The sequence below is a fragment of the Penicillium chermesinum genome, assembly GCF_028974085.1.
Source record: "Penicillium chermesinum strain IBT 19713 chromosome Unknown utg000005l:1.0-4115287.0:1.0-4118363.0, whole genome shotgun sequence".
In the NCBI taxonomy this organism is placed as follows: domain Eukaryota; kingdom Fungi; phylum Ascomycota; class Eurotiomycetes; order Eurotiales; family Aspergillaceae; genus Penicillium; species Penicillium chermesinum.
The window spans coordinates 3,375,441-3,401,711 of NW_026695315.1; the positions used below are offsets into that span (position 1 = coordinate 3,375,441).

Below are 26,271 nucleotides of genomic sequence, written 5' to 3' on the forward strand. Positions count from 1 at the left end.
AACCTTTGAGATTTGAGTGGATCATGCCTTGGGCTGGAAGCGCCAAGAGATTGGTGCCTTATTTAAGACATGAGAGTTGTCGGGGCTACAGATATACCCGGGTTGCATACATTGGGATTCGGTGCTTCAATCAACAACCACAACGTCGTCCTCGTCCATAAAGTCATCGGGGGTACCGACTGCGTCTGGGGCTTGCCGTTCTCTGCTTTAGGGGGCCTTATGGAAGTACTGTACCATCCTTGGTCTACCGAGGTGACCAATGATTTGCAAGCGTCGCCCAACAAGTCGAAGAATGCGGGGTTCTCTTTCGGAAGGAACATGTTGATATGCGCGTTGACCTCGTCTGGAGCCTTGTCATTTGTAGCCCGTGTCCAACGAAGACCCGGGGTGCCGGTTCCTTCGCCATGCTCGACTTCAGGCGGAAGGGAGCAAAAGGTCCTATTTCTCGACCGGATGATCTTCTGGCTGAAAGATGTCTTCCCTGAACCAGTATTTTCGACGAGGGACCCTGCACCGTTGCCCAAGCAGGTATAGAAATTGACGCAATTTATACCCCGATCCTCCTGCACCTTGGCCAAGCCGGCGAGACGGTTTCGTAGCTCCGACGTCCGTGCGAGACATCCTATGAATTCAAGATGTGACGAGACCCAGCTGAACCCAGCTGATAAATTTTGTCGTTGGGAATACAAAGCTGCTGCTCCACCGGCGGCCACAGCCCCCGCGGCCCCAGCAAACATGGCGTACTTGCCCCAGCGCTGCCAGGAGGGCGTTGCTGCAGCATCACTCGATGCAGGCAGTGCCTTGGCGGGTTCCTTTGCGGCTGTGCCGGTGGCGGCCTCGCCCTTCTTTCCGCCGTAGCCAAAGAGCCCAGCCACTTCTGTAAATGAATTGTAGGCGGTTGTGGCGTTTCGAAAGTGCCCTTCTGCGCCGTATGACACGACCCCCGGTGCAATCCCCAGGTAAGGGGTATCGAAGGCGAGCACTCCTTGGATGTGCGGGAACATAAACGTACCAGGTTCCACAACATGTGCATGATCATCTGGCGGAGCAGCCGACGGTGCACCTGTAGTCGGGCTCTGTTGGATAGGCTGCTCGGCTGCGAGCAGCAACAGAGTCTCCGCTGCAACGATTCCACCCATAGAATGTCCCACTAGGAACACATGCACTGAGGGATCAACAGTGGGTGATGCGGTGTGATTTGCGACCTCGAGGTCAATCACGGTATTCTGCAGCCTGGATTGTCCAGATTAGGTATATGCTCTGGGTACCAAGTTGTCTATACGAGGGGATCAAGGAAGACTGACCATTCTCGGAACCTGCCCACGCATTCTTTCAAATCGCCTTTCGTTTCATACTTGGGATACACAGCCGTTTGAACGGCGATATTTGGTAATGCTTTGCTCACAACAACACGCAGGTGCTCCGGGAAGGTGGCAAATGTATCATCTCCACCCTATTTTCAGCTTACATGTTAGCGCCTCATACAGAAGAATTTGTCGCGTTGAGGGCTCTAGGCCCTCAAGTGGCGCCTGTTGGGTTGAAATAACTCGGGATTCTTAGAACCAATTGGTAATCATACCTTGAACCCGTGTATAAAGACAAGAAGCAACGTCTTCTGCATTCTGATGTGATCAAGAGCGCTCAGTGAGCATCATTGGATTGCTATCAGCGCCGGACTTTCTGAGATTGTGTATTATCAATACGAAACTTGAAGGATTGACTTCGCCGGATGAATCGCAGTTGGCTGACTGACGGCAACGTCACCGGGACCCGCCACGTGACTTGTCCGGAGTAAATAGATGCGAAGAGGGCCAGAGAAGAAGAACTAGTATTAAGGAAATGGACCATTGTAATTGGAGACTGGAGCTTAACTACCTTTGTTTACCCCTACAGCGGTATAAGTTTCTTTCCAGTTGGCCACACGATTTCTGCCGCGCTCGGGCACGAACTCGGAGGCTTCATCGCGGTACCTAGAACCCCGAGGCCAGCGACCTCTTCTTATTCCTGGTACGTATGTATGTTCACTTTGGTACGAGGTGTGCTATCGTAAAAGCCTTGTTCTGTCACCAAAGAGGGTTGAGTTCATTGTTCTGTCTGCAACTAACTCCCATGTTACCTGTCCCGACTATCCTCATAAATTTGCTGGACGTTTAGGTCGGTGAATACGAAGCATACTGTCCTGCAAAGTTGTAGCAACCAATGTCCCATCTGCATTCCAGAGGTAGCTTTCATGAAGTCCTCGATTTTCCGCTGACCGGGGGGGTCCATCCTTCCTGGAAAAACCACTTCATCGGGATCTCCGAACTATTACCGTCCGCTGGCGAGGAATTCCCCCAGTCGATCATTCTGAGTGCATCACTATGCTGATGAATGACAACCATCAATGTGAGGCTCGTTATGTCTGACCAGTGCTGGAGCCCCAAGGCCCGAGGGATCAGCATGACGGAATTTTTGTCGCTAGAATACATATGAGCGCAAGCGTAGAGATTATCATACTCTCCCACTCGATCCTTCGCCATAATCTGTGACAAACTAGCATTTGGGTCTTCATCGGGCGAGCCTCTCAGCCGGTACTGGGTTAATTGACGGTATTTCTCGGGATGTTCTTGGACGTCTTTGCTTTTATTATGTTCCTCCATGTCAATCTTTCGCACATCAACCCCGGGGAATTCTCGCTCAGTCATATCAGCCTCTCGAATGACTTCAGCCCACCATTCCGCATCCACCTCAGGACTGACAGCGCGGTCATCAGGCGATTTTGAGGAGAGGATACGTCCGAAGCGGTCTGATGGGGTCCGTGGCTGATGGTTGAAGCTCTTTGTCCCCTCACCTCGCTTGAATGAGCAAACTCCTGTAAAGCAAACTTGGCCATCCTGCCGCGTTTCGACAGAGCGCGTACAGTACATGAAGCCATCGCGGAGACGCCGTACCATGTACGTAAACGGGATATCGAGTCGACCACCTAAAATGAATGACCCAGTCATGCTCTAAGAAGCCACTTAGCTTTTATATAGATCTCCGATTCATAGATGGGAAGCTCACATGCACAACGAACCCTTTCCCTACAGTTTTCGAAGCCGCGTACGCTGATTGTGCGTAAACATGCCCGCCAAAGGCACGAGCACCTTCTCCAGGATTGAACGGAACGGCCTTTGACTGGAAAGCTTCTAAACTTTCAAGTTCGCTGGTGCGAGAGTAGGATATCTGAACGTTCTCCAAGCGTTCCAGTGCCATAAGATCCACAAATGACTGAGCTGTCATCGTCTCGCGCGGTCCCCGATCTCCTGACCGCCCAGAAGACATAACGTGGAGCTGTCGTTGTCGCAGGAGGCGATATTCATGTATGTTCGCCGCGATATCGAATTTGTAAGGTTATTGCATGCGGCCCCGGGGTATAGTTCACATCTAGAAGAGAAACTGATGAAGATTGTCGCTTAATGCCGGGTGGGATACCCCGCGCCACCGGGTTTCAAAGAAGCCCGTGACAAAGAGACTCGACAGGACCGGGGATCAAGCCTGGGACGTGACAGACGTATGATTCAACACGCGTTGAGTTTCCGGGGCCCCAGCCGCGGTTCCCCGTTCCCCAGAGTCCCTCCATTTCTCAAAAAAGTCACGTGGGCGTGTGGCCCAAGGAGCAATGGCAGATATTGAGTCATCAGGGAGGGAAGACAAGAAGATCCAGGTATATGTGATATGAAAATTGAAGTTTTGTACAAGATGCGCCAATCGTGCTGATAGTGCTGAGTAATAATGCCCATTTCCGCCGTAATGATACACAAATAAGGAAAAAGATGCTGGAAATCAGATCCCATACCTCCTGATAGGTGCGGAGGTATCTATCTTCATCAAACAGAACCCACTTCATCTATAATATAGAGGGCTGTTTAGATGCCATCGCTGATGTTGCGGGTCTTCTTCCACTGGATATGGCCCTCGACACCCTTGATCTCCTCCAATTTGCTGCCCAGCTTCACGACGGAAAAGTTAATCATTCGAGGGTCGAGGCCGAGAGTACGGCGAACGGAGGCCTGGACAGGGCCGGAGGAGTCGAAACGCATGATAAAATGATGGCCTTCGCTGTATCGGGCCTGGTGCTTGGTGGTGACCTTGGGGAGGTGGAATACACCCCAGTTGGTGAAGCCCCGGACGACGCCGCCGGATCGAATGACTTGGGCGCCGGCATTGCGGGCAATTCTGCAGCAATTGTTAGTCGCCAATCTGAACACATTTGGCAGCCGCGTCGTGGCACTTACTCTCGAACCTCGTTGAGGCTGCCCGGGCGGACCTGTCCCACGAGTTAGCAATCTATCTCGATTCCATCCAGAAAATCGCCAGTGGATCTCGTTAACGTACAATAGCAATCAGCTCGTACAACATAGCATCGGAGGGTGGCGCGAATGGCCGATTACTTCAGGAAAGGATGGTGGATCTCCTGGCGCAAAAAAACCCGAACGAGGTCGGAGCTTATCACGCGGGCTTGGCACTTTCCTTATCGCGTCCTGGAAACTTGGGGCCGCCGTCGGGGAAGTCATCTTCCTTAAATCCTCCCCTCCCCCCTCCTTTCCTCTTTTCTTTTCCAGTCTCTTCACTCACAACCTTCTAAGATGTCGGCCGTTGCTCGTACTATCCGCCCCTTTGCCTCCCGGGCCCTCGCCCAGAAGCCCCTGGCTCCCATGTGCCGCGCTGCACCTGCTTTCCGCTTCCCGCGGGGAACCCGGAGCTTCACCCAGAGCCCTCTTGGTGAGTGAAAATGTCCTCCAGACGGGTCTAGAGGGTTGGAGGATGCTTTTTGTTCATCAATCGGCTATTCTGGCTCTCTGACAGAGCTCAATGGAGCTTCCTCGTGTCGATATATTGCTGACGACGTCATCGATGTAGCTCTGGCCAAGAAGTATACCGAGTCCCACGAATGGGTTGAGCTTGTCGACGGCAAGATTGGTGAGTACCAATATGTGTCTTATCTCCGGCTCTCATGCAATTGGGATGCATCGTCCCCTTAGTATTGGAAGTGGCAGCCTATAGAGCTAAGCTAACCTTACCCCACTAGCCAAGGTCGGTATCACCGAGTACGCCGCCCACGCTCTGGGTGACGTCGTTTTTGTCGAGCTTCCTGAGGAGGGCCTTGCCGTTTCTTCTGGTGAGCCCGTCGGTGCCGTCGAGTCCGTCAAGTCTGCTTCCGATGTCCTTTCCCCGTGAGCGGTGTTATCACAAAGGGAAACGCCGTGCTTGAGGACAATGCAAAGACTATCAACTCTAGCCCCGAGGGCGAGGGCTGGATTGCCGAGATCGAAGTGAACGACGTGGCTGAGCTTGACGCGCTGCTGGATGAGGCGGCCTACAAGGCCACTCTGGATGAGTAGGCTTTCCCTCACTAAATAGACCGGGTACAAGTAGCTACGAACTCTGTTTTCTTTTGTTCTGTGATTTTATTCATGCTTGCCGGGAGATGTGCTTGAACAATGGCGTTTAGATTTACGTTAGGCCCTCCACGGCACTGACTTCCAATCAATCAACACTTAGTGTAATTTGACTTGACTTTCGATATCTCTGTATTAGGAAAGAGTATTCATATTGCTTCTAAGCAGGGTATCTATATTGTAATAATAGACGCCTAAACAGGAGGTATGGATTCGCGACAGATGGGACACTGCAGACGGAGCCTCATCCAGCTCTCCAGACAGGCAGTATGGAAAATGTGCCGGCAAGGAGTGACCATGTAAGCTCGGCGGCTCAGAATGTTTGTAGCCCCCTCGGTAACACTTCCGCCAGCAGAAGTCGGGGCTGATAGAACAGGAACTTCGATGTCCTGCATGCAAATAGCACAATCAAACATGACTCGCTTGCGATCCTTCGAGCGTTGCTTATCGCCATCTTTGTCAGTGACCATATCTCGTTCATCGGCACGCAGTGATGCGATAGATATAATACTGCCAGCCTCCAGGTCATCATCTGAGCCTGCATGGTCTCGCAATGTTGGGTGGTATTCATAGGCAGGCGGAGCCCAGCCACGGGGAACAAAGAAGCGCGGACCTAGGATATCTTGGCTAGCAAGCACCCAGGCCTGAATCCACATCCATCCGGTCAAGACAAATGCGGTGGTCCAATCTGGTCGAATGAACAGCACATTTCCGCGCGCCGTAAGGAAATACACGAACGGGAACAAGCGGAGGGTACTTTGGCCAATGACGAAGTCCCATCGCAGGGCCTTTCTGCAATTCCGCATGACGTTGCGATAAATTTGGGGGACCCAGAATGAGAGATAGATGGACGCCAAAGCGCGGGCGTAAAGAGCCCCCAGGCGTCGAGGCAGAAGGAACGCCCAGATTGATATGATGAGCATTCCAAATAGGGAGAGGTAGAAACGTGTGTACATGGCCCCGACATCACTCCGTAATTGGCTCGGGGTTGGCGGTGTTGCCCGGTTAGCAGGTTGTGGATTGACCTCTTCCTCATCTTCCGGCGCATCTTGGTCGGGAGGGAGGATGATTGGAGTTGCACCCGTGTCGCGCACTGCGGTAGCTGGCAAGGGAAGCTCTGCTGATCCAGGTGCGGGAGGCGTTGGGTTGGCTGGTCTCTCTTCGCGTCTTTCTGGCTCTTGCACTGCCCATATCTCCATCATGAATTTCATGCCGATGTAACTCACTGAGAGGAAGGCCAGGAACGAAGCAGTGGCCAGTACCAAAAATGAAACTGCAGCATACAGCTCTAAAATGATGAAAGTGAGAACGAATGCATCGCCCAGCGCCATGCATGCAATGGTATAGAAGCTGACTCGGCTCCGGGTGGAAGGAGTAGATGCTTCTTTGATCTGGCGTAGAAGAAGGCTGATCTGACCTGCAAACACGGCCGCAACGACAAATATGAGACGAGATGCATATTTACTGTACTCTTCATACTTGGGCCCAACCAGGTAAAGCGGGTCGGTTGGTGGAAACTCAGGCGTGCCTTTGGTCTCGAGTATGTATCCACAATCAGGGGAAAAAACAACTGCAGACATGACCATTGGCGGGGGTTCAGGAATAGGTGCCCCCATAGGGTATCTGAGCTCTTGTTCTATCCTTTCAAGCAACACGCGATCGGCGACGGCATCGTCAATGATCACTGGGTGTTGTTGTAAGAAAATGATATGTTCACACTTCGGAGCTGGAAATTCCATCTGTTCTGACCCAGCAAGTGAAGCCCACGGGAATACTGTAGGTGGACGGCTTTGCTTATCTGACATACTATCAGTCAAGGATTTGACCAAAAGCTGATGCGAAAGTTCGTAGGTGTCAGGAGACAGAGCAAAATGCGGTAATGAAAAAATGCCGCCAAACTTCTCACTAGAAGTGCTTAGGATAATCCCTCCAGTCTCGGGGTAATGTACTCCATAGAGCGATAAGTACCAGGTGTTTCCCCAAAAATCATCGCTCTCGACGGTGACACTAGCTCTAATTTCTCGAGCAATTCCGTGTCCCACCCGGACCTCTTCACCTCCGCCCTCTTCCAGGTCGAAGTAGAAGGTGCCTGCACTGCCCGTGATGTTTGAACTGAACTCATGGGTAAAGTATTCATGCTCCTGAGCGATAGCGGTGGTATTAAGAGGAACCCTTCGCTGTACACCCTTGTCCCGTCGAACCCACTCTCCACGTAATTTTCCCGTTGTGTTATGGTAGACTGGCAGGAACAATTTTGTCAGGTTGAGAGCTGAATGGCTATCAGGACTATCGAGGCCTATTGGAGGGTCGAGGCCAGAGCTCGAAAGGATCGATTTTAGCTGATGTCGCGCGCGGTCCTGGACATTTTGTAACAACTCCCAGGCATAACTGTCATTCTTCCTAAATCCTAAGAACGGTAGCCAGTGATCCGCCGGCGGGTCAAAGTCGCCATACTTCGACTCATTCAGTCGTGAAAGCGCATGTCGCTCGCGGTCAAGCTCTCGTTCCCGTTCATGTTCTTCGTCAATCAACGGCGGTCGAGACTGCGAGCTGAGCAGGAGGTAGAACACCAGCAGAAGAAAAAAGAAGGAACCGCGGTTATCCATCGATGCCGCGGATTAACTGACATCAGTTGTCTTCCCTCAAAACGAATCGGTACGCATCTCGAGAAGAAGTGATACCAAGGAGCGATGGGAGTATGCACGCCTAAAATCTTTATCTGGCTGAATCAAAAGAAAGTCCAAGTAGCGACAATGAATGACGAGGATGAGGGTAGTAAAAGTAACGGGGAAGCGGGAGTTGATGATGTACTCGACACGGACTCGGCCCCCGCCCTTTCCGCGTTGGATCGACACCTGATATGACAGGCCACTAGGACTAGTTAACTAACTATAGAAAGCTTCTGGAAGAATACACCTGGAATCTCTGAAAAAAAAATATGTGCTGAGAGATGCCCTTGGAGATATCATTGTTTTGGCTTTATCATTCAACTCCGATGTATAGCTTGCGGGAGTTACATTGCACCAAGTTTACACACCAACTGCGCTATATACATATCTAGGTCTGGTACTCCTAATGCCAGTAGCGCCAACGAAGATGAACGGTTGCACCGACATCCCATGGAGAACACAACTGCTTCTTGTTTACTGACAACTGTTACATTCACATTGGGAACCATTCAACGAGAAAGGTCCCCAAGATACTAAGACACGCGACAAGGGATCGCATTTGAAACCGCTAATGTCTCTTGATAGACACCTGAGAGATATGGCAGCGATCTCCGCTATCTCCTGATCTACCAAGGTTGATGGATCTCCTTTTTCAGCGCGCAACGCCAACCCTTGTTTCCCTCCGTCTCTCTTGGCGGAAAAGACTTCACGGGACTTCCGTGATGGCTTCCAGTATACCGCTTCCTATCCCTCCTCGCACCCCGACTCCGCCATCGGACGACGGCGCCCATCATGTTTCGCGGAGCCCAGGCGTGCCTATCGATCGAGACTCCTTGTCGCCACTGCGAGAAACTTTCACCAGGAGTATTCCGCTCGATGCCAAAGGCCAGGACCGCCTTAGTCCAACAAAATCATCATTCAGTTTGAGCCCAGGGCTTTCAGACGCGAAGAATGGCTCGGTTGATACTGCCACCGCGGGGCCCTTCAACTTCGATACCACGGTGATGGCAAAAGGCCCAGTGGTCAAATCGGTAAGCATATTATCCCATTGACTGAATTTTCAGACAATACTGATTCTAACGTTTTCATAATCAGAATATTGGACAGCGCCGTGGTCACAAATACAAGCACAGTAGTATCTCCCACCAGATCTTTCTGGAGCCTCCGCCACGCGCGCCATTGGCTCTACCCAATTCTCTCCCAATTCCAACACTCAAAGAGTGCCGGTCAAGCATGTCGAAAGAACAGAAAACACGCTTCTGGTGGTCTCTATGCCACATGTTCGTCGCCGCATACACACTTTGGACAGCCCATGGCTCGTTAGCTATGACAGCCTTGTCGCATCTAATCCTTTTTGACTCTTTGGGTGCTCTTCTCTGCGTGGTGGTAGATGTGCTTGGAAACTTTGAGGTCTGGAGGCGATCTAGCATACGCCATCCGTTTGGATTGGAGCGGGCCGAAGTACTCGCTGGTTTCGCCATGTGTGTATTGCTGCTGTTCATGGGCCTGGATTTGATCTCCCACAACCTGCAGCATTTCCTGGAGAAGGCAGGCCATGAACCCCACCATGAGCATGAGCATGATCGCGTTTCTCTTGGAAGTGTGGATGTGACTGCTGTTTTGGCCATCGCCTCGACTCTTGTGTCGGCGATTGGACTCAAGAACCATGCTCGAATTGGGAAGGCCATGCGGTTCGGATACATAGAGTCTCTCCCCTCGGTTCTCAGCAACCCGACTCACTTTCTGACGCTCTCATGCTCTGCTCTTCTTCTGCTTTTGCCATTGGTGTCGATTCGGATCTATGACTGGCTTGACAAGCTCTTATCTGGAACTATTGCTGTAGCCATGTGCGCGCTGGGAGTGCGTCTTGTGAAAACATTAGGTTCAATGCTTCTCATGTCTTATTCGGGCCCAGGAGTGTCAGATGTCATCAAGGATATCGAGGCTGAGCCTTCTGTATTTGGTGTTGATGATGCGCGATTCTGGCAGGTCCATTATGGCCTGTGCATGGCGAACCTCAAAGTTCGCGTTTCTGGAAACGAAGATAACATTGCTCGTCTCCGAGAGAAGATTTCTAGCTTGATTCGGAACAGACTTGGTGGGGGATATGGCACCGGAGGCCAGAAATGGGAGGTTTCTCTCCAGTTTACGATCGAACGGACTTCGATGTCTGGGCCAGTTATATGAGGGATATACATGATAGAGATCATATTGGATACCCTTGTACATTAGCATCCAATTATATACTGTCGTACGCCAATCAGATCTTAATGCATTGTCTGATCGTCCTCATATATCCTACTGCCGCCAAAATCATTGTCTCTAGTGATCTTGATGCGATATCAGAAGCTCGGCAAGCATACTGCAGCAATTTTCTATGACGTCGCTTTGGGGGTCCTAGGCGCAATATGACCGTGACAGGGGCGAGCAATTGGTGCAATTCGTGACAAAGGAGGAAGACACTAACCGGAAATCTAACTCAGAAAAAAAAAATCTTCATATTCAATAGCACAATCGCTGTCGGATACATCGCCCGCGCGATCCTCAAAATGGAGGCCGATATCAGACCGTTGAATTTTGGTACAAAAAAGAGAATACAAAACGCAATGCTTATAGCTCGCCCCCTTCATCATATTTTGAAACCTTGATTTATGATGTAGCAGCGAGGACAGCACCTTCGTCAAGCTTGAGGCCTTCGCGTTCGTCCCTTCGTCGACGCTTCTCGAGGATAGCCTCCCGGCGCTGTGCGAGGATCTTCAGCTGTCGGCTCTCAACGCCCTGCATCCAGTATCCGAAGCTGCCACCAACACCGGCGAAAAGAGGGTAGACCCAGAGGGATTCCTTGGCGAGAAGAGGACGCATCTCGATTCCGAGTTGCCAAAGGCGGACGGCGATACCTGTGGGCACGCGACGAATGTTAGCTCATTGCCCGGCTAAAGTTCCTTTCAACTTGAAATTGGCATTGTGTAGACCGCCAATTGATCAAGATTAAGGTAATTCGGGCAGAGGTGGTACGCACCAAAGCCGCTCCAGAAGAGCACCTTGTGGACCATGATTGCGGTCGGTTGTGAGCGGATTGGTGAATGGAAAGAAGATCCGACGTGTCCTGACAAAATGTTTTAGTTCAGGACTCTGCGCGGTCGCAGTTCGTGTCGCCCGTGGTCGGTATGGGGATGGTGTCGGGGTGGGAGGTCGCACTGGGGTAAAAGCAGGAGGTCGGAAGCAAAGCAAATCAGACGCCCGCAGTTCCAAATCACGGAACAAACTTCCTCCGACAACACCCCCAGTTATCGCTTATCGCGTCCATACCTTGCATTGATTTCTTTCTTGTCGCGCCCTGTCCAACGATGGCCTCCGACGAGGTCATGGACGACATTTCAGCTAGCCCAAAGAGGCCAGCACTTACTATTGAGTCTCTCAAGAACAAGAAATTTAAGACTGATGACCTGCCCCTGTCTGCGGCGCAGCATGCAGACATCAACAACCTCCTTGTCGCATTCAAGAAGAAGGGCGGTTACGACAATATGAGAAGGGCAATATGGGCTGAGTTTAATGACGGGGTATGTGGCTTTATCATGTGAATTATCTTTTGATCTGAATGTCTAATGTCTACCTCAGGACACAAAAACCAAATTCCTCAGTGAACTGCTTGCCGTAGCAGAAGCGGAGATCGAGCGCGAACCGGCACATCTATCACGCGAGAGAGGGAAGGCCGCAACGCTAATCGAAGGTGCTGTCGACCGAAGTGATGTCTACAAGACTGCCGAACGCTCCATTGACGAGCTCACTCAAAAGCACCTAGCTTCAATCCTCGAGTCTGTTCGCGCGATTCGTCGCCAGGAAATTGGCGATGAAGCCGCCGCAAGGGAAGAACAAGCTGGTAACAAAACAGACCAAGACTACGAAGAGCATGTCAAGGCCAAACGCGAGGAACGTGATAAGGTCTGGCGCGAAGAATTACGCAAACAACAAGAAATTGAAGACGAAGAGAGACGGGTCAAGGCCGAGGAGCAACGGAAGAAACGGGAGGCAGAGCGAAAAAAGGAGGAAGAAGAAAGAGCACGAAGGAAACAAATCGATGAGGAGCGGCGGGCCGAGCGCGAAAGACTCCGTGAAGAACAACGGGCTATTGATGACCAACGAGAGCGAGAGCGTGAGGAGCGGTATGAACGACGGAGAAGAGAGGACCGAGAGCGGTATCGCGATTGGGATCGAGACCGGAGTCGGACCCGTGATCGAAGCAGGACTAGAGATCGTGACAGGTACCGTGACCGTTCGCCAGCGTATCGCTCTGAGCGTGGACTCTCTCCCCGCGGTCGTGATTCAAAGAGGGAGAAGCCAGCCGTATCCAAAGACCCGACTCCTGCCCCAGCCCCGCCTGTGGACGAAAAGTCCCTTGAAGAGGCAGCCTTGCAGTTGCTCCTCAAAGACGCCGAAGAACATGCTGCTAAAGCTCGCATGAAACCTGAATTCGACTTCGAAGAAGCCGAGGCTATCGAGAACGGGCTCAAGCCGCCACCGTCTACAGCACACCAAGGAAGAGGTGTTTCTGATACTAAGACCTCTACCAGGAATCACAGCCGCGACTCCAGGCGTCGTGGCTCGATGTCCGATCGGTGGGAGCGCCCTCGTTATCGCTCTCGCAGCCGTAGTCGCAGCCGCAGCCGCAGCCGCAGCTACTCTCGTCGCCGACGCGGGTCTCGTTATGATCCAGACCGTCGTAGGGATTCTTCTATGAGACATAGAGACCGTGATATGGAGGATCGTCGTGGATACCGTGACTTCCGAGATGATCGCAGCTACCGACCTCGCCGCAGTCGCAGCCGATCAATCGGCCGCGCTCGAGATAGAGACCGGGACCGCTCTAGATCGCGTGACCGCGACGACCGTCGTCGTCGTGATCGCAGTCGTGATCGCAGTCGTGAAAGAAGCAAAGACCGCGATCGAGACGATGACCGTCCCCAACGCTCGCGCTACTCCCCTTCGCCTATTCGTCGGCACTCCCGAAGTCGGCGCTCACGTTCTCGTCCCCGTGGCCGCGACAATCGCTCCAAATCTCGATCACCTATTTTACGGAGACGCTCGCGATCTCGCCGCACTTCGCGCACCCGGCGTCCATCTCCTGTTTCGCTAGACATCGATCGCTATGTTCCAGCTACCAGCAACCGCAGTAAGTCGCCTCGTCGTAGAGTGCGATCCCCAGAGAGATTACGTGGTGGCGAATTGGATCGATACATGCCAGGGTCCGAGGAGAAAGAATCATCTCGAGAGCATAAGAAGGAAAGCAAAGTGGAAACTACAGACGGCCACGCCGACTCGCCTCTGGAATCTGATGATCGACGGACGCGCCGGCCTAGCCCCACCCGCCGAAGAAGTCGAAGCCGGCGACGCAGCCCTAGCCGGAGAAGGAGCCGCAGCCGCCGGAGGAGCTACAGTCGACGCAGTCGCAGTCGCAGCCGCAGCCGGAGACGTAGCCCGATTCGCAGGAGAAGTCGAAGCCGTTGAGCATGAACGGCGACCAAAATCCAGGTATTCTTCATGTGTAATAATAGTGTACGATTAGTCGGGAATGATACCTTATGCCATTGCTATGCATATGTCAAGAAACAATTACAGGGTACCTTTGCATAGTTTTTATCTGATAACTTGTGCAGTTATACCAAATATCGGAGAGGTCGATCTGTAGCCCTTTATCTTATCGCTATCTTATCGCTATCGGTATCCTCCAAAAAAGTTGAACCTGGCCGACTTGGACTTCAGAGCATGAAACTTTAATCATCTTGCGACAGCGTCCTCTCCTACGATCTGTCGAAACAATCAGGAATTATATCAACACATATACTCTGCGCTGGAGAGTGAAGGAGTTTTGTGCATCACACAACCGCAGCCAACATCAGACGCCGCAAATAACATTGTCCCGAGAACCGCCTCTGAGAAGCCCGAGGAGACGCTTGACTTCAGACAGCCCCAATCACGGCGATCAATATGAGTGCAACCAATCGCACCCTCACACATAACCCACGCATCCCCCCAAATGCCTCTTCGGACGATGACGACCCAACCTCGTCTTCCGGCTCTTCAGATAGCGAAAGCGAAGAATCCTCCGAAGATGAAGACGAAGACACCTACCAGGAACGGTCAGCTGAAGGCGCATCTTCTACACAGAGGCCATCAATACCAAGTATCACTGGTCGTCGCAAACCACGAATTACCGCCCCAAATGTAAACTCGGATTTGATGGCTCGCTTGTCAGCGTTTCTCCCACAGATCCAGAGCGCAAACGAACAGCTGGAGAAGGAGATTGCTGAGGGCCATGGGCAGAACCTGGTTTTAGATAACGCCGACGAAGGAAGTGATTACATCGAAATGGTAGGGTTGCATCTTTTTACGTCCGTACTACAAGACAGGAGATTTGCTAACAGCTACGCAGAATCTTGGCCTAGGCGTGCTCGAAGAAAAGAGTGGTGATGGGCAGAATTCTGATGGTGCAGACAAGAATGCTCAATTGGATGGTGACTCAAATGAAATACCGGCGAACCAGGCGAATCGTTCCAGTGAGCAAGACTCTGATATTTTGAGCCATCTCATGGGCGGAAAGGATCATGATGAAGACATGGTCAAACCGTCGATTGAGGAAGTGTAAAAACACAGCGGAGATAACGTTAACTTTAACTAGGCTCTGAGAGTCAAATGGTTTCCGAGTCCAAAATGACGAATGCGAATTATTATTCATTATCGAGATTCGTGAGCAAAAATGGTCCAAAAAAAAAAAAGTACAGAAAAGAGAAATTCATCCAGGGTAGCACTCTTCCTACAATCCTAGAACAAGCGCAAAAGAAGATTGGAAAAAAAAGAACAAGGATGAAAGAGGACACTAGGAATTTATCTAGCCGTCACTGCTTCCCCTCCAATTCCCGCAAAGACAAAGTGTTTGGGTGTGTTCGAATGACAGCGGTTATTCCATCTGGGATAACCAACATGAGTAGTCCGGATGACATTCTTGATTGCCGGCCATTGAGGTCAGCAGAAACCATGCATTCCTCGCAAAAGCTCACTTACCGTCAATGAAAATGCGACGTCAAGTTCGGCCAGCTCCAAGTTCGGTATCAGTGATATGATTCAGTTCAAAATACTACTATAAAAAATCATTATTATAACAGCAGAAGATAACCGTGACATAAAAATTCGTACAATTTTATGCATACCATCACTTCCATACAGGAAAAAAGGCCACAAAAGTCTAACCTGGGACACCGAAGAGAAGAAAGAGAAATATCGCGTATCTATATATATATGCATGAACCCATCACAGTATGGTAGAACCATATGATTAAAAAATGACTAGTGTCGAACACGGCACCGAAACAGGATCTATGAGACCTCCTTGATGCGGCACGTCCAGCCAGACTCCTGGCTGAGTAGAGGCAAACTATAGAAATATTAGAACATGATTAATGACAGCAGAGAAGATAAGGGACTTACCTAGCACCAAGACACCAGCCCAGCTCATTGTTCTTGATCTTCTTGGCGATCTTAACCTCACGAGACATGGGCATCTCGTATCCAGTATGCAGCAGACCAAGCATGAAGTTGAGGTCCATGCACCATTCAGGGCGGTCATTCAACTCCTTGATCGCGTTGGGAACGCTCTGGAAGACGTTCCAGCTCTCCGCACCAGCACAGACAGTAGATGTGAGGTCGTGCAACTCTTCCAAAGTGAAAGAGGACGGCATACCTAGGGGCTCGGTGCGATCAAAGAAGTAGGAGAAGATGTAAACGTCCTCGCGGGCGAAAGTCTTCTCGAGAGACGGCTGGTGGACGCCGTTGAAGGAGCAAGGAGCAAGCTTGCACTCAGCATCCTTCTTCAAGATTTTCTCCGCAAGGGCGCGGCACTGCGGAGCAGCAGATGAGTCGACAGGACCAACCATAGTAACAGTAACCTCGGGAGCCAAGGGATCCCCCGCAAACTTAACAGTAACACCCTCCTTCTTCATGTTGGGGCCAATGCAGGGGTTGGGGATAGGTCGCTTGAGCCAAGACAGATCATCTGGGCTGTTTTTCAGCATAGCCTCCAAGACAGCACGGTGCATAGATTCACGAGCAGACATTAGACCGTAGCCCAGGTGGGAGTGCTGGTAGAGCTCGAACTCACGGCCACCGAACTTGAGGTCGTACTTATGGTCACCCTCGGACAGATGGTCGGGCATTCCTCCAGATGGACTCTTGGGGAAGGTAGGCTGAAAGACGACCTGAGTTGAGCCACCACCCAGATCGAAGACAGCAGCAGTGGGGTTCTCGTCGGGGCCACCGATCTTGCCCAGGAGGTAGTTGGTTGTGATCCAGGCATAGACACCCTCATCCTTACCGTCCATGATCTGAACACCGCCCTTCTCCTTGGAAACAACAGGGAAGGGATAAGCAGTTTCCAGACGGTGACGAACGGCTTCCAAAATCTTGTTGCTCATCTCTGGACCCAACAGACGCAGACCGGCGGTGGCCTTGACATCAATTGGGGTGCAAGACTTGTACTCGTCGGGAACACTTGCCAGCGCAACTTCCATCAAAGGATCCAGACTGTGGGCAGCGCCCTCGGCATCTTCCTTGTAGGCGCTGAGACCCGAGCTCTTGCCCTCGATCTTCTTGGTCTGCTCAAAGACTTCATTTTCCAGTTCGGGGGTGGGACCGCAGTTGTTAAAACGGTAGACATGAATACGAGAGCCGGTACTTCCGGCATCAATCATGAGAGCATATTGAATAAGAGGCTTGGAGGGATCATGAGGTTTGGTACATTTGGTAGAAACTCCGGAGGGAGAAGGCGCTTGTTCTGTCTGACTTAGTCTCTGGGGAAGGAATCTTCGCAATCAGCTGTTCTTACCTTGCGTGAAACTAGGTACGGTTGAGCTGGAAGGTGACAGCCAAAGCAGTGCCATAATAACGAAGGCGATAATCGCACCAGTTTTAATAAAACGCGACCTTTGATTTTGCCCCATTGTGGAGGACTGCTTGTCGAATATCCGACTGGGCTTGGTTGACAGCAGGGAAGACGATCCGGTGCTCCGCGAAAAGGAGCGGTGACGAGCTGCTGTACTTTGATCAAGCGACTGATTGGGCGTTTTTTGATTGTCGACTCCAGTCGACATGCGAGCAATCGGCGACGCGATAAAGAACAAATTGGCGCGGATCACCACGAAAGGAAACGAAATCGGATGGCGGAAGGACTAAAAGAAGAGAGGTGCAAGCCCACGAACCATTGATCCTCTGGACGTCAGGAATTAATCCAACAAGGAAATGGCGGATATGTCGAAAGGTGATACGAAAGAATGAAGAAAATCAGGGGAGTTAAGGAGACTCAGGGTTTCGGTGCGGACTGTGGCGCAGGTGGCGTCAAATTACTCGATGCGGTCGGTTCCGCCGTGCATCAACTCCGCACGTCCTCAACTATCCAATACCAGCATCACGAACCCTGCCTACAGCCACGAGCGTGTCCTACCAGTGACGGCACTGTCAGGTATACCGGCATTGTCATATACGCCGATAAAAGCTACGGCATTACTCCTCGATCTGTCCCTCTTTCCTCGCTGCACCTTACAAAATGCATCACATCCGTGGCCTCATGTCCACCGCGCAGGCCTTGCGCCGGACCTTCCTCACGCCTCTTCGCCAACCCCAAGTCGGTTTCCTGGGAACCCATATATACCAAAATGGCTTATCATCGCGGCTGCCTCAACAATCAATCAGACTTGCTGGCTCACAAACTCCCCAATCTAAGATGCCCATCGCAGATGAAGCAATTAAAGCTCCATGGGTGCAGCTGGTAGATGCAGCGGGCGACCTGGAAGCACCAGAGAGGCTTTCCGTCATACTGAACTCCTTCGATCGCTCAAAGTACTTTCTTGTCCAAGTCTCTCCCGGAGAAGGAGACAATCCGCCAATCTGCAAAATCCTCAACAAGCTGGAATACAAGGCCCGAGAGAAGGCGAAAGAGAAGGCTGCCAAAGCCTCCAAGAAACTTTTGAAGGAAATGGAGTTCAATTGGGCTATAGATGCGCACGATCTCCAGCACCGACTTCGACAGTTGGCGAGTTTCGTTGAGAAAGGCCGCAGGGTGGAGATCCTCCTGACTCGGAAGAAGCATAAGCGTGCACCGACAGTCGAGGAGATCAAGCAAGTGATGCAGGGCGTTTTGGATACTGTCAGAGAGGCTGGCGGTACCCAAATTAAGGCTATGGAAGGCGAGCCAGGAAAACAGGTCAAGATCACTGTACAGAAGGAGGCCTCCTAAGCTTGTTGTACCGAGCTGTGTCATTCGAAGTCGAGTCTCAATGCCGAGAGTATATATCTCCTGACGATAGCTCAATACCAAGGGCTAATTTCTAATTTATAGTGGCTCTTGGCCAATTGATGAAAGATACTCTTTCTGTAGACCAGCAAGGGTAGCATATTCTCCATCTAGAGATCCGTAGGTTAGACACGATATACTTTCCTCCCTAGACTTTCCGCAATTGAGAGCTCTTGATTGGTCGGAACATGACTAAGCACTCCTGGTCCCCGGTCCGGAAAAATTGGATGTTGTTCTCCTTCGACTGTTAGTTCCATCGACTTTACTTCGTCCTTTCTTTTTCTATCGCGTTTTTTTTGCCTTTCCCATTCTCAAGATGTCCAGCATCTCCCGTTCCCTGAACATTCTGGCACGCTCCAGCCGGGCATCTGCCCTGCGCCCGCGCGCCGTCAACCCCGTCCACCACGTTTTCGCCAGCAACAAAACTGCTCTGCGTGGATTGGCTACTGCTTTCGAGCGTACCAAGCCCCATGTTAACATTGGAACTATCGGTCACGTCGACCACGGCAAGGTTTGCATCGAATTGCCTCCAAGTCCCGAATAATCCGTGGCTCTAACTGTCCTCTCCTCAGACCACCCTGACTGCCGCTATCACCAAACATCAAGCCTCCAAGGGTCTTGCCAGCTTCCTGGATTACGGTGCCATTGACAAGGCTCCTGAGGAGCGCAAGCGTGGTATCACCATCTCCTCCGCCCACATTGAGTTCCAGACCGAGAGTCGTCACTATGCCCATGTCGATTGTCCTGGTCACGCCGATTACATTAAGAACATGATTACTGGTGCTGCTAACATGGACGGTGCTATTGTCGTTGTAGCCGCCTCTGATGGTCAGATGTAAGAACGTCCACACAGCACAGTTGCAGAATTGCGCTTACATGAGTTGATTTATTAGGCCCCAGACCCGTGAGCACTTGCTGCTGGCCCGTCAGGTCGGTGTTCAGAAGATTGTCGTCTTCGTCAACAAGGTCGACGCTGTCGAGGACCCTGAGATGTTGGAGCTTGTCGAGCTTGAGATGCGCGAACTGCTCTCCACCTACGGATTCGAGGGCGAGGAAACCCCTATCATCTTCGGTTCCGCTCTTTGCGCTCTGGAGGACCGCCGTCCCGACATTGGTAGCGAGCGTATCGCCGATCTGATGAACGCCGTTGACACTTGGATCCCCACTCCCGAGCGTGACTTGGACAAGCCATTCCTCATGTCTGTCGAGGAAGTCTTCTCCATTCCCGGCCGTGGTACTGTTGTCTCTGGTCGTGTCGAGCGTGGTCTTCTGAAGAAGGATACCGAGGTTGAGATTGTTGGAGGCTCTGATACCCCAATCAAGACCAAGGTCACCGACATTGAGACCTTCAAGAAGAGCTGTGACGAGTCCCGTGCTGGTGACAACTCCGGTCTGCTCCTCCGTGGTATCCGCCGCGAGGATGTCCGCCGTGGTATGGTCGTTGCTGTGCCCAACTCCACCAAGGCCGCCAAGAAGTTCATGGTCTCCATGTACGTTCTGACCGAGGCTGAGGGTGGCCGCCGCACTGGTTTCGGTACCAACTACCGTCCCCAGGTCTACCTGCGTACTGCTGGTGAGTTTGGATATACTGAAGGAACTTGAGCACCCAATTTAGACTAACAATCACAATAGATGAGCCCGGTGACCTCACCTTCCCCGACGAGGACCAGTCCAAGCGTGTCCAGCCTGGAGACAACGTTGAAATGGTCCTTGCCACTCACCGCCCCGTTGCTGCTGAGGCCGGTCAGCGCTTCAACATCCGTGAGGGTGGTCGTACCGTTGCCACTGGTCTGATCACCCGTGTTCTGGAGTAAGAATGCGTTTCATCGCTTTCTGGACACCAGGCCATCTTGGCAAAATTCTTGTATGACACCCTTTCTTTTCTTGCTTGTTTGTCTGCCACCCATATTATTATCGAACAGCGCGGGACTCTATCGAATCGGCTCAAGGAACCGGGTGTTTCCCGGAGTTTTCACTTGATATCTTGACCATGTATCTCTACTGCTATGTATTGGAGACGTAGCTTTTTATATCTTCTCCCCTCATCCCGTGAAATGTATTAAAATTCGACTCTAATCCAAAGCCTTGACAATGATCTTCCAATGAGCATGTGTCATTGAAGACGATGTAGCAATGAGCAAAAGCATGATAAAGAAGACTCAACCCATTGGAATAGTTTGATGACTTGAGGATACGAATAAAGGATTCGATGGCTTTCACCATGGGCATGCTTCTAATCGTTCATTTGCATGGTTACTTGGGAAAAAAAATCCTATATAGCAAAGAAGCAGGACGCAAGGGACTGGGAGCTACTTCGAGAAGTGCTCGCGATCCTCCGAAAGGCTTCTAACGAAAGTGGTGGCTCTGTCGCTGCTGGAGCCGGCCAACTTTCTTGGGTCTTTGACAATCGCACCAAGGAGTGGAGCCAAGGCTGCTCTTGGAAAATAGTTAACCATTTCTTACTTCGGATCAACCTCGGTTGTTCCTACGAGTCCTTGAAGGCTCTGCAGGGACAGAACCATGAGCAGGAACCTGAGATCCCGAGGATGGGGCCAAATAAAAATGCTTTCGAAACAGCCCCAGGCCATATATCCACGCCTCCTACATCTGACCTCGATAGCGCATCTACTGCTGTCGGCTTCAATGAGTCTTTAGGCAATACTCTAGGAGCTAACACGGCCGAAACTGGAGTCACGGGCAGTCACACGGGTCAGCCGACAGGGAAATACCATTTCTCAGTGGATATTCTTGCCAGTGTGGATTTTGATCCGTTAGGTTCATGTCTGGAAGGTCACGGGCAGCAGGCATGACCAACCTTCCACGGTTAGAATTCGAATCGGTTCGACAGTCTTGCCAGATTTAAAGCATGCGGGACGGGGACAAGTGTGGATAGGATTCCACGAATATTCTTGTTTTGTCACGGTCTTTCAAGATATCCACATAGTAATGCACAGACTAAGCTCAGTAGAACTGGATGATGCTTGGACTGAGGCCTGGACCCTGGGGAACCCTGGGTTACCTACCTAGGTACTTAAATAGGGGGTTATGTAATTGTTTTTTCACTGTAACAAGGGGTCCCCAGCAACAAGCTGAGGTTGAAAACCCCCAACTTTGAACGTTCACGCATACCACGATTTTCCCAGACTTTCTAGAAACGGAGCAACCTTAACTGTACGGAGCCTCGGGTCATCGTGCATCGTGTGATCGACCCGCCCTTTTGGAGCACAAGCGCACCGTGCATGATCCGCCTTTCCCCCAACCTCCTAGCCCGCTCTTTCTCTCGCCACCTCTACGGCGATCTGTCCCCACCACTTCACTGGGACTCCAACATTGAAAGATGGCTGAACGTCCGTCAGGTCTAAACAGGAACCCGACCGCCCCTCCTGTCATGGCAAACGGTCACTTTGCTACCGCCGATCAGGGCGACGCCGCCGCCTACGAGCATGGCGTGCAGGTCATTGACGAGAATAAGGAGTTCAAGTACGACTACGCCGTTCCTCACCTACATCTGGCCCTGCAACCTCCCGTGCAGCTTGCAGCCTATGCGCTTGCTTAATACTGACAATGGCGCTGCAGTGCGAACCTATCCAAATACCTCTCCATCGAAGATGTCACCTCCGCCGGATTCAACTACCACCTCATCTCTGTGTTCGGTTCACAGTCAACTGGCAAGAGTACCTTGCTGAACCATCTCTTCGGGACTCAGTTTTCTGTTATGTCGGAGCTGGAGCGGAGGCAGACTACCAAGGGTATCTGGCTATCTAAGAACAAGAGGCAGGGGAGGCCGCTTCCGGCGATGGACACCGTATGGCAGATAATATCTTGGTAATGGACGTTGAGGGTACCGATGGTCGTGAGCGCGGCGAAGACCAGGACTTCGAGCGCAAAAGTGCTTTGTTCGCCCTCGCGACCAGCGAGGTCCTTATTGTTAATATCTGGGAGCACCAAGTGGGGTTGTATCAGGGAGCGAACATGGGTCTCCTGAAGACCGTCTTTGAGGTGAACTTGCAATTATTCTTGAAGGACAAGACGTACGCATCCACTGGGCCCCTTTCCCTCTCGCGAACTGGATGCTAACACAATTGCAGCACCACCCACCGATCCCTCCTGTTCTTCGTACTGCGTGATTTCATTGGTACAACCCCCCCTTAAGAACCTCCAAACGACACTTCTTGAAGACCTGGGCCGACTTTGGTCAACGATCTCTAAGCCACCAGGATTGGAGAACTCGACTATCCACGATTACTTCGATTTCGCATTCTACGGCCTTCCTCACAAGAGCTACCAGCCCGAGCAATTCAAGTCGGAGGCTAACAAGCTGGCGCTGCGCTTCCGCGAAGGGCGCCGGGACCCCAGGAGAGATGCACTCAAGGGCGAATTCTCGGAGGAAGGTGTTTTCTTGCCTGAGTACCATCGCCGCATCCCAGCCGATGGATTCTCGCACTACGCAGAGGGAATCTGGGACCAAATTGTGAACAACAAGGATCTCGATCTACCGACCCAGCAGGAGCTTCTTGCTCAGTTCCGTTGTGATGAAATTCTGCGCGAGGTCATGATTGGCTTTGATGAAGCAATTGTTGCCTTTGAAGATAAGCAGAATGAAGCTGTCCGATCGGGCACCCCAGCGGTTCTGGGAGGCCTAGGTGCCGCTATGCGAGGCGCGCGCTCCAAGACCTTGAAGGGATTTGAGACTGAAGCTAGCCGCTACCACAAGGGCGTCTACCAGCGTAAGAAGGCGGAGCTGGAAGGCAAGGTTGATACTCGCCTGAAGGCCCTCTTCCATGGTCAGCTTTCAGCGGCACACAAGTCGGGTATCAGTGAGTTTAGTGACTCGGTCACCAATGCTGTCAAGTCCGGCCAGAAGAAGGGCGGAAGCTACGACTTTGCCGAAATTGTCAGCCAAGAGGCCAAGGCCGCCCTGGAGAAGTTTGAGCAGGTTGCTCGATCTACCTTGGTCGAGGGTGCCAGTTGGAGCAACTACAAGCAAGAACTAAAGCTGTACGAGAAAGAACTGTCCGAAGTGAGCGCTCGTTTGCGCCGCGACGAGATGCGACGCCTTGCCAGCCGTGTGGAGCGATGGGTGCAGTCTCGCTTGGGTGAATCCATTGGCCTCGAGTTCAATAATCTTGGCTCGGGCCGCAGCGGTAGCGGCGCCCCCGAGAGCGGCGACAAGCCTACCGAGAAGGCCTTCTGGGATCGAGTGTGGGATGTATTTGCCGACACCGTGCTCGACGCGGAGCGCCGTTTCACGGAACGGGCTAGCAGCTTCGATGCTAGCCTGGAAGAGGTCGATGTCGGGCTTTGGCGTCTTCGCCGAAAGTCTTGGGGTGTCTTGCGTGCTAAAATCGACGAGGAAATGACTGAAGGTAACATTCTGTTGAAACTGCGCGAGAACTTTGAGGACAAATTCCGGTATGATGAGGAGGTGTCCCGCGCATCTGGCGGCCGACAGACGACATTGAAGGCATATATACCCGTGCCCGCGAGTCAACACTGACACTCATCCCTCTTCTGTCTCGCTTCCGTCTGGATAAGACATCTGCGCCGCCTCCGCTTGAGACCTGGATTGGGCATACCCCAAGCTCGGCCACAACGGCAGACGAAGAAGATCTGGCCCCTATTGGAGGGGTCGACGATGACGAGGGCAAGAGCCTCGAAGAGGAAACCACGATTCTAGGCGATGCGAAGCGCCAAGAACTCACCGTTCGCTTTAAGAAGGCTGCCGATGGTGTTTACGTCGAAGCAAAACGCAGCGCCATCGGTGGTATCACTCAGGTGCCTCTTTATTTCTATGGTATCCTTCTCGCCCTGGGATGGAATGAAATCATCGCCGGTATGTTTCTGCTGTTCATGTCCACTAGCCTCTAATTCTTTATCACTGACTTTTCCCTCCCAGTCCTCCGCAACCCTGCATACTTCTTCCTACTGTTCGTGTGTGCTGTTGGTGCCTACGTCACCTACCAGCTCAACTTGTGGGGCCCAATTCTGAAGATGACCGAGGCTGCCTCGCAACAAGCTTTAGTAGAGGGAAAACGCCGGCTGCGCGAGTTCCTCGAGGCGTCTGACACCGGCCGACAGGCCATGGCCATGTCGGCCGGGTCAGGCCAAAAGGAAGAGTATGAGATGTCAAACCTGTCGAAGCGTGATGCGAAGGTCGACGATGACCTGAATGACCTGTAAATATTATGGTTATGCTTTGCGTGTAGATTTACTTTCACATCGACAAATCGTCGGTCGATTGTTAATTCCAGGATCCATTCATGTATGAACTTGATGTGTCGTAGTGGATCAACAGGATAAACCGGTTAACTAGTCCACAGTGATGCAAGAGCTTTGGTTCTTCCACAGGGAACCGCCGCTCGATTTCCTGATCAAGCTGCGGGGCCCGCATTTACTCCGACTTCGTGGGGGGTGTATGGGGGTTCCTATATGAATGGCGTTTGGCCTGTGCAGCTTTTCGTCCTGTCTTGCCATCTAAAGCTCTTCAAAAGGCCCCTGTCTTTGAAAGTTGAAGATAATTATCTGGGATCCCCGCGCATCTAATTCCCCGCATTGCCACGGCGCAATCGTTACCATGTCTGGACCACTACTGCCCGAGAAATTCGACGACCTCCCAGACAAGCGTCGACATTGGCCTGGGAAACCTGGATCAGAAGATGAAGGCCTGGGCATGCTGCGTCTTCTGACGCCCGATGTAGTGGCGAACGCCGCAAAGACCCAGATCCAGACCGGCGACCGCGTGTGTCTCAACTGGAATATCGAGAACCTGACACCACCGGGTAAGATACTCCTCAAATAGAAACATCAGACTCCATGTATTCATTCCGAGCTCATAGGGTTCGGTCGCAAACCCTTCGAGCACACCATCAAATGGGTTGCGCCCGGCATCGCTTTCGACGACGAATACCACTTCAACCCGCAACAATCCTCGCAGTGGGACGGGCTCCGACACCACAACGCCCCAGCCCCATCCCCGAAGATCCCAACCGCCGCCTGTTCTACGGCGGCACTACCGCAAGCGAAATCATCGACTCTGACTCCCCGCGCATCGGTATCGGTCACTGGGCCAAGAAAGGCATCGCAGGCCGCGGCGTCCTAATCGACTACGTCCGCTACGCCGCCAAGAAAGGTAAACCCATCAACGCGCTCACCCGCTATGAAATTTCCCTCGACGAGGTCATCAAGATCGCGCGCGAGTCAAACATCACCTTCCAACAGGGCGATATCTTCTTCCTCCGCGTCGGGCTCCCGGCGACATGGGCTGCTATGTCGGCCGAGCAGCGCAAAGCGTATAGTCAGCAGAGCACGCCGCAGCATGCAGGCATTGAGCAGAGCGAGCGGGTGCTGAGGTTCCTGTGGGATAATCACTTCGCGGCGGTGGCGTCGGATGCGGTGAGTTTTGAGGTGTTTCCGGCGAAGAATCCGGAGTTTGATTTGCACCATTATCTGCTGGCGGGATGGGGCGTGCCGATTGGGGAGATGTTCGATTTGGATGAGCTGGCGAAGATGTGCGAGAGGCTGGGGAGGTGGAGTTTCTTCATTTCGAGTAGTCCGTTGAATTGCGCGCGGGGGGGTTTCGAGTCCGCCGAATTGTATGGCGATTTTCTAAAGACGGTCTATGTAGGGCGAGGGAAATGGAATACGTGAATTGTATGTGCTTGGGCTGATCCGCTTAGGGTTCTTGTGTCCAAGTTGCCGCGCAGAACCACGCGACAAGAGAATCCGAGCCTGCTTGAACCCTCATGAGGAAGCGGGTTCCATGGAGGCGAGTGCGCCTAATCCGCCACGCTCATGCCGCAGCCTCTCATAGCACAATCCAGACTTTGAAGGAGCAGATGACCTT

General features: G+C 52.0%; 15 protein-coding genes across 15 annotated transcripts; 9 read left to right on the plus strand and 6 right to left on the minus strand.

The window, feature by feature from the left end:
• Positions 1 to 110: 110 nt before the first annotated feature.
• Positions 111 to 1,621, minus strand: N7468_007444 (uncharacterized protein; the record flags this gene model as incomplete). The annotated part of the gene is made up of 3 exons (XM_058476740.1): positions 111 to 1,233; positions 1,305 to 1,453; positions 1,580 to 1,621. Coding segments are annotated over 3 exons (1,314 nt in total), but the record flags the coding sequence as incomplete, so codon positions are not given.
• Positions 1,622 to 2,228: 607 nt separating this feature from the next.
• Positions 2,229 to 3,303, minus strand: N7468_007445 (acyl-CoA thioesterase; the record flags this gene model as incomplete). Its single annotated transcript, XM_058476741.1, has 2 exons — positions 2,229 to 2,987; positions 3,043 to 3,303. 2 exons carry the CDS (start codon positions 3,301 to 3,303, stop codon positions 2,229 to 2,231), a joined length of 1,020 nt encoding a protein of 339 aa, XP_058329631.1.
• A 584-nt stretch (positions 3,304 to 3,887) lies between these two features.
• Positions 3,888 to 4,380, minus strand: N7468_007446 (mitochondrial 37S ribosomal protein bS6m; the record flags this gene model as incomplete). The annotated part of the gene is made up of 3 exons (XM_058476742.1): positions 3,888 to 4,197; positions 4,257 to 4,288; positions 4,357 to 4,380. 3 exons carry the CDS (start codon positions 4,378 to 4,380, stop codon positions 3,888 to 3,890), a joined length of 366 nt encoding a protein of 121 aa, XP_058329632.1.
• A 227-nt stretch (positions 4,381 to 4,607) lies between these two features.
• N7468_007447 (glycine decarboxylase subunit H) lies at positions 4,608 to 5,363 on the plus strand (the record flags this gene model as incomplete). The annotated part of the gene is made up of 4 exons (XM_058476743.1): positions 4,608 to 4,743; positions 4,828 to 4,941; positions 5,051 to 5,184; positions 5,217 to 5,363. 4 exons carry the CDS (start codon positions 4,608 to 4,610, stop codon positions 5,361 to 5,363), a joined length of 531 nt encoding a protein of 176 aa, XP_058329633.1.
• A 251-nt stretch (positions 5,364 to 5,614) lies between these two features.
• On the minus strand, positions 5,615 to 8,026 carry dscA (ubiquitin-protein ligase dscA; the record flags this gene model as incomplete). The annotated part of the gene is made up of 1 exon (XM_058476744.1): positions 5,615 to 8,026. The coding sequence occupies one exon, from the start codon at positions 8,024 to 8,026 to the stop codon at positions 5,615 to 5,617; it is 2,412 nt and encodes an 803-aa protein (XP_058329634.1).
• Positions 8,027 to 8,811: 785 nt separating this feature from the next.
• Positions 8,812 to 10,276, plus strand: N7468_007449 (cation efflux family protein family; the record flags this gene model as incomplete). The annotated part of the gene is made up of 2 exons (XM_058476745.1): positions 8,812 to 9,120; positions 9,185 to 10,276. The coding sequence occupies 2 exons, from the start codon at positions 8,812 to 8,814 to the stop codon at positions 10,274 to 10,276; spliced, it is 1,401 nt and encodes a 466-aa protein (XP_058329635.1).
• A 462-nt stretch (positions 10,277 to 10,738) lies between these two features.
• On the minus strand, positions 10,739 to 11,142 carry N7468_007450 (putative NADH-ubiquinone oxidoreductase 14 kDa subunit; the record flags this gene model as incomplete). The annotated part of the gene is made up of 2 exons (XM_058476746.1): positions 10,739 to 10,986; positions 11,109 to 11,142. The coding sequence occupies 2 exons, from the start codon at positions 11,140 to 11,142 to the stop codon at positions 10,739 to 10,741; spliced, it is 282 nt and encodes a 93-aa protein (XP_058329636.1).
• Positions 11,143 to 11,436: 294 nt separating this feature from the next.
• On the plus strand, positions 11,437 to 13,594 carry N7468_007451 (BOD1/SHG1 domain-containing protein; the record flags this gene model as incomplete). The annotated part of the gene is made up of 2 exons (XM_058476747.1): positions 11,437 to 11,649; positions 11,708 to 13,594. 2 exons carry the CDS (start codon positions 11,437 to 11,439, stop codon positions 13,592 to 13,594), a joined length of 2,100 nt encoding a protein of 699 aa, XP_058329637.1.
• A 480-nt stretch (positions 13,595 to 14,074) lies between these two features.
• Positions 14,075 to 14,732, plus strand: N7468_007452 (NOPCHAP1/New4 family protein; the record flags this gene model as incomplete). Its single annotated transcript, XM_058476748.1, has 2 exons — positions 14,075 to 14,458; positions 14,520 to 14,732. 2 exons carry the CDS (start codon positions 14,075 to 14,077, stop codon positions 14,730 to 14,732), a joined length of 597 nt encoding a protein of 198 aa, XP_058329638.1.
• Positions 14,733 to 15,460: 728 nt separating this feature from the next.
• Positions 15,461 to 17,229, minus strand: N7468_007453 (guanosine diphosphatase; the record flags this gene model as incomplete). The annotated part of the gene is made up of 3 exons (XM_058476749.1): positions 15,461 to 15,518; positions 15,572 to 16,913; positions 16,965 to 17,229. 3 exons carry the CDS (start codon positions 17,227 to 17,229, stop codon positions 15,461 to 15,463), a joined length of 1,665 nt encoding a protein of 554 aa, XP_058329639.1.
• A 452-nt stretch (positions 17,230 to 17,681) lies between these two features.
• Positions 17,682 to 18,371, plus strand: N7468_007454 (putative translation initiation factor IF3; the record flags this gene model as incomplete). Its single annotated transcript, XM_058476750.1, has 1 exon — positions 17,682 to 18,371. The coding sequence occupies one exon, from the start codon at positions 17,682 to 17,684 to the stop codon at positions 18,369 to 18,371; it is 690 nt and encodes a 229-aa protein (XP_058329640.1).
• A 373-nt stretch (positions 18,372 to 18,744) lies between these two features.
• Positions 18,745 to 20,242, plus strand: N7468_007455 (translation elongation factor Tu; the record flags this gene model as incomplete). Its single annotated transcript, XM_058476751.1, has 4 exons — positions 18,745 to 18,939; positions 19,001 to 19,263; positions 19,322 to 20,001; positions 20,061 to 20,242. The coding sequence occupies 4 exons, from the start codon at positions 18,745 to 18,747 to the stop codon at positions 20,240 to 20,242; spliced, it is 1,320 nt and encodes a 439-aa protein (XP_058329641.1).
• Positions 20,243 to 20,649: 407 nt separating this feature from the next.
• N7468_007456 (uncharacterized protein) lies at positions 20,650 to 21,238 on the plus strand (the record flags this gene model as incomplete). Its single annotated transcript, XM_058476752.1, has 2 exons — positions 20,650 to 20,680; positions 20,709 to 21,238. The coding sequence occupies 2 exons, from the start codon at positions 20,650 to 20,652 to the stop codon at positions 21,236 to 21,238; spliced, it is 561 nt and encodes a 186-aa protein (XP_058329642.1).
• Positions 21,239 to 21,765: 527 nt separating this feature from the next.
• On the plus strand, positions 21,766 to 24,608 carry sey1 (dynamin-like GTPase SEY1; the record flags this gene model as incomplete). Its single annotated transcript, XM_058476753.1, has 7 exons — positions 21,766 to 21,908; positions 22,005 to 22,177; positions 22,243 to 22,459; positions 22,517 to 22,563; positions 22,607 to 23,794; positions 23,851 to 24,261; positions 24,325 to 24,608. The coding sequence occupies 7 exons, from the start codon at positions 21,766 to 21,768 to the stop codon at positions 24,606 to 24,608; spliced, it is 2,463 nt and encodes an 820-aa protein (XP_058329643.1).
• A 394-nt stretch (positions 24,609 to 25,002) lies between these two features.
• Positions 25,003 to 26,075, plus strand: N7468_007458 (uncharacterized protein; the record flags this gene model as incomplete). The annotated part of the gene is made up of 2 exons (XM_058476754.1): positions 25,003 to 25,207; positions 25,363 to 26,075. The coding sequence occupies 2 exons, from the start codon at positions 25,003 to 25,005 to the stop codon at positions 26,073 to 26,075; spliced, it is 918 nt and encodes a 305-aa protein (XP_058329644.1).
• Positions 26,076 to 26,271: the final 196 nt, after the last annotated feature.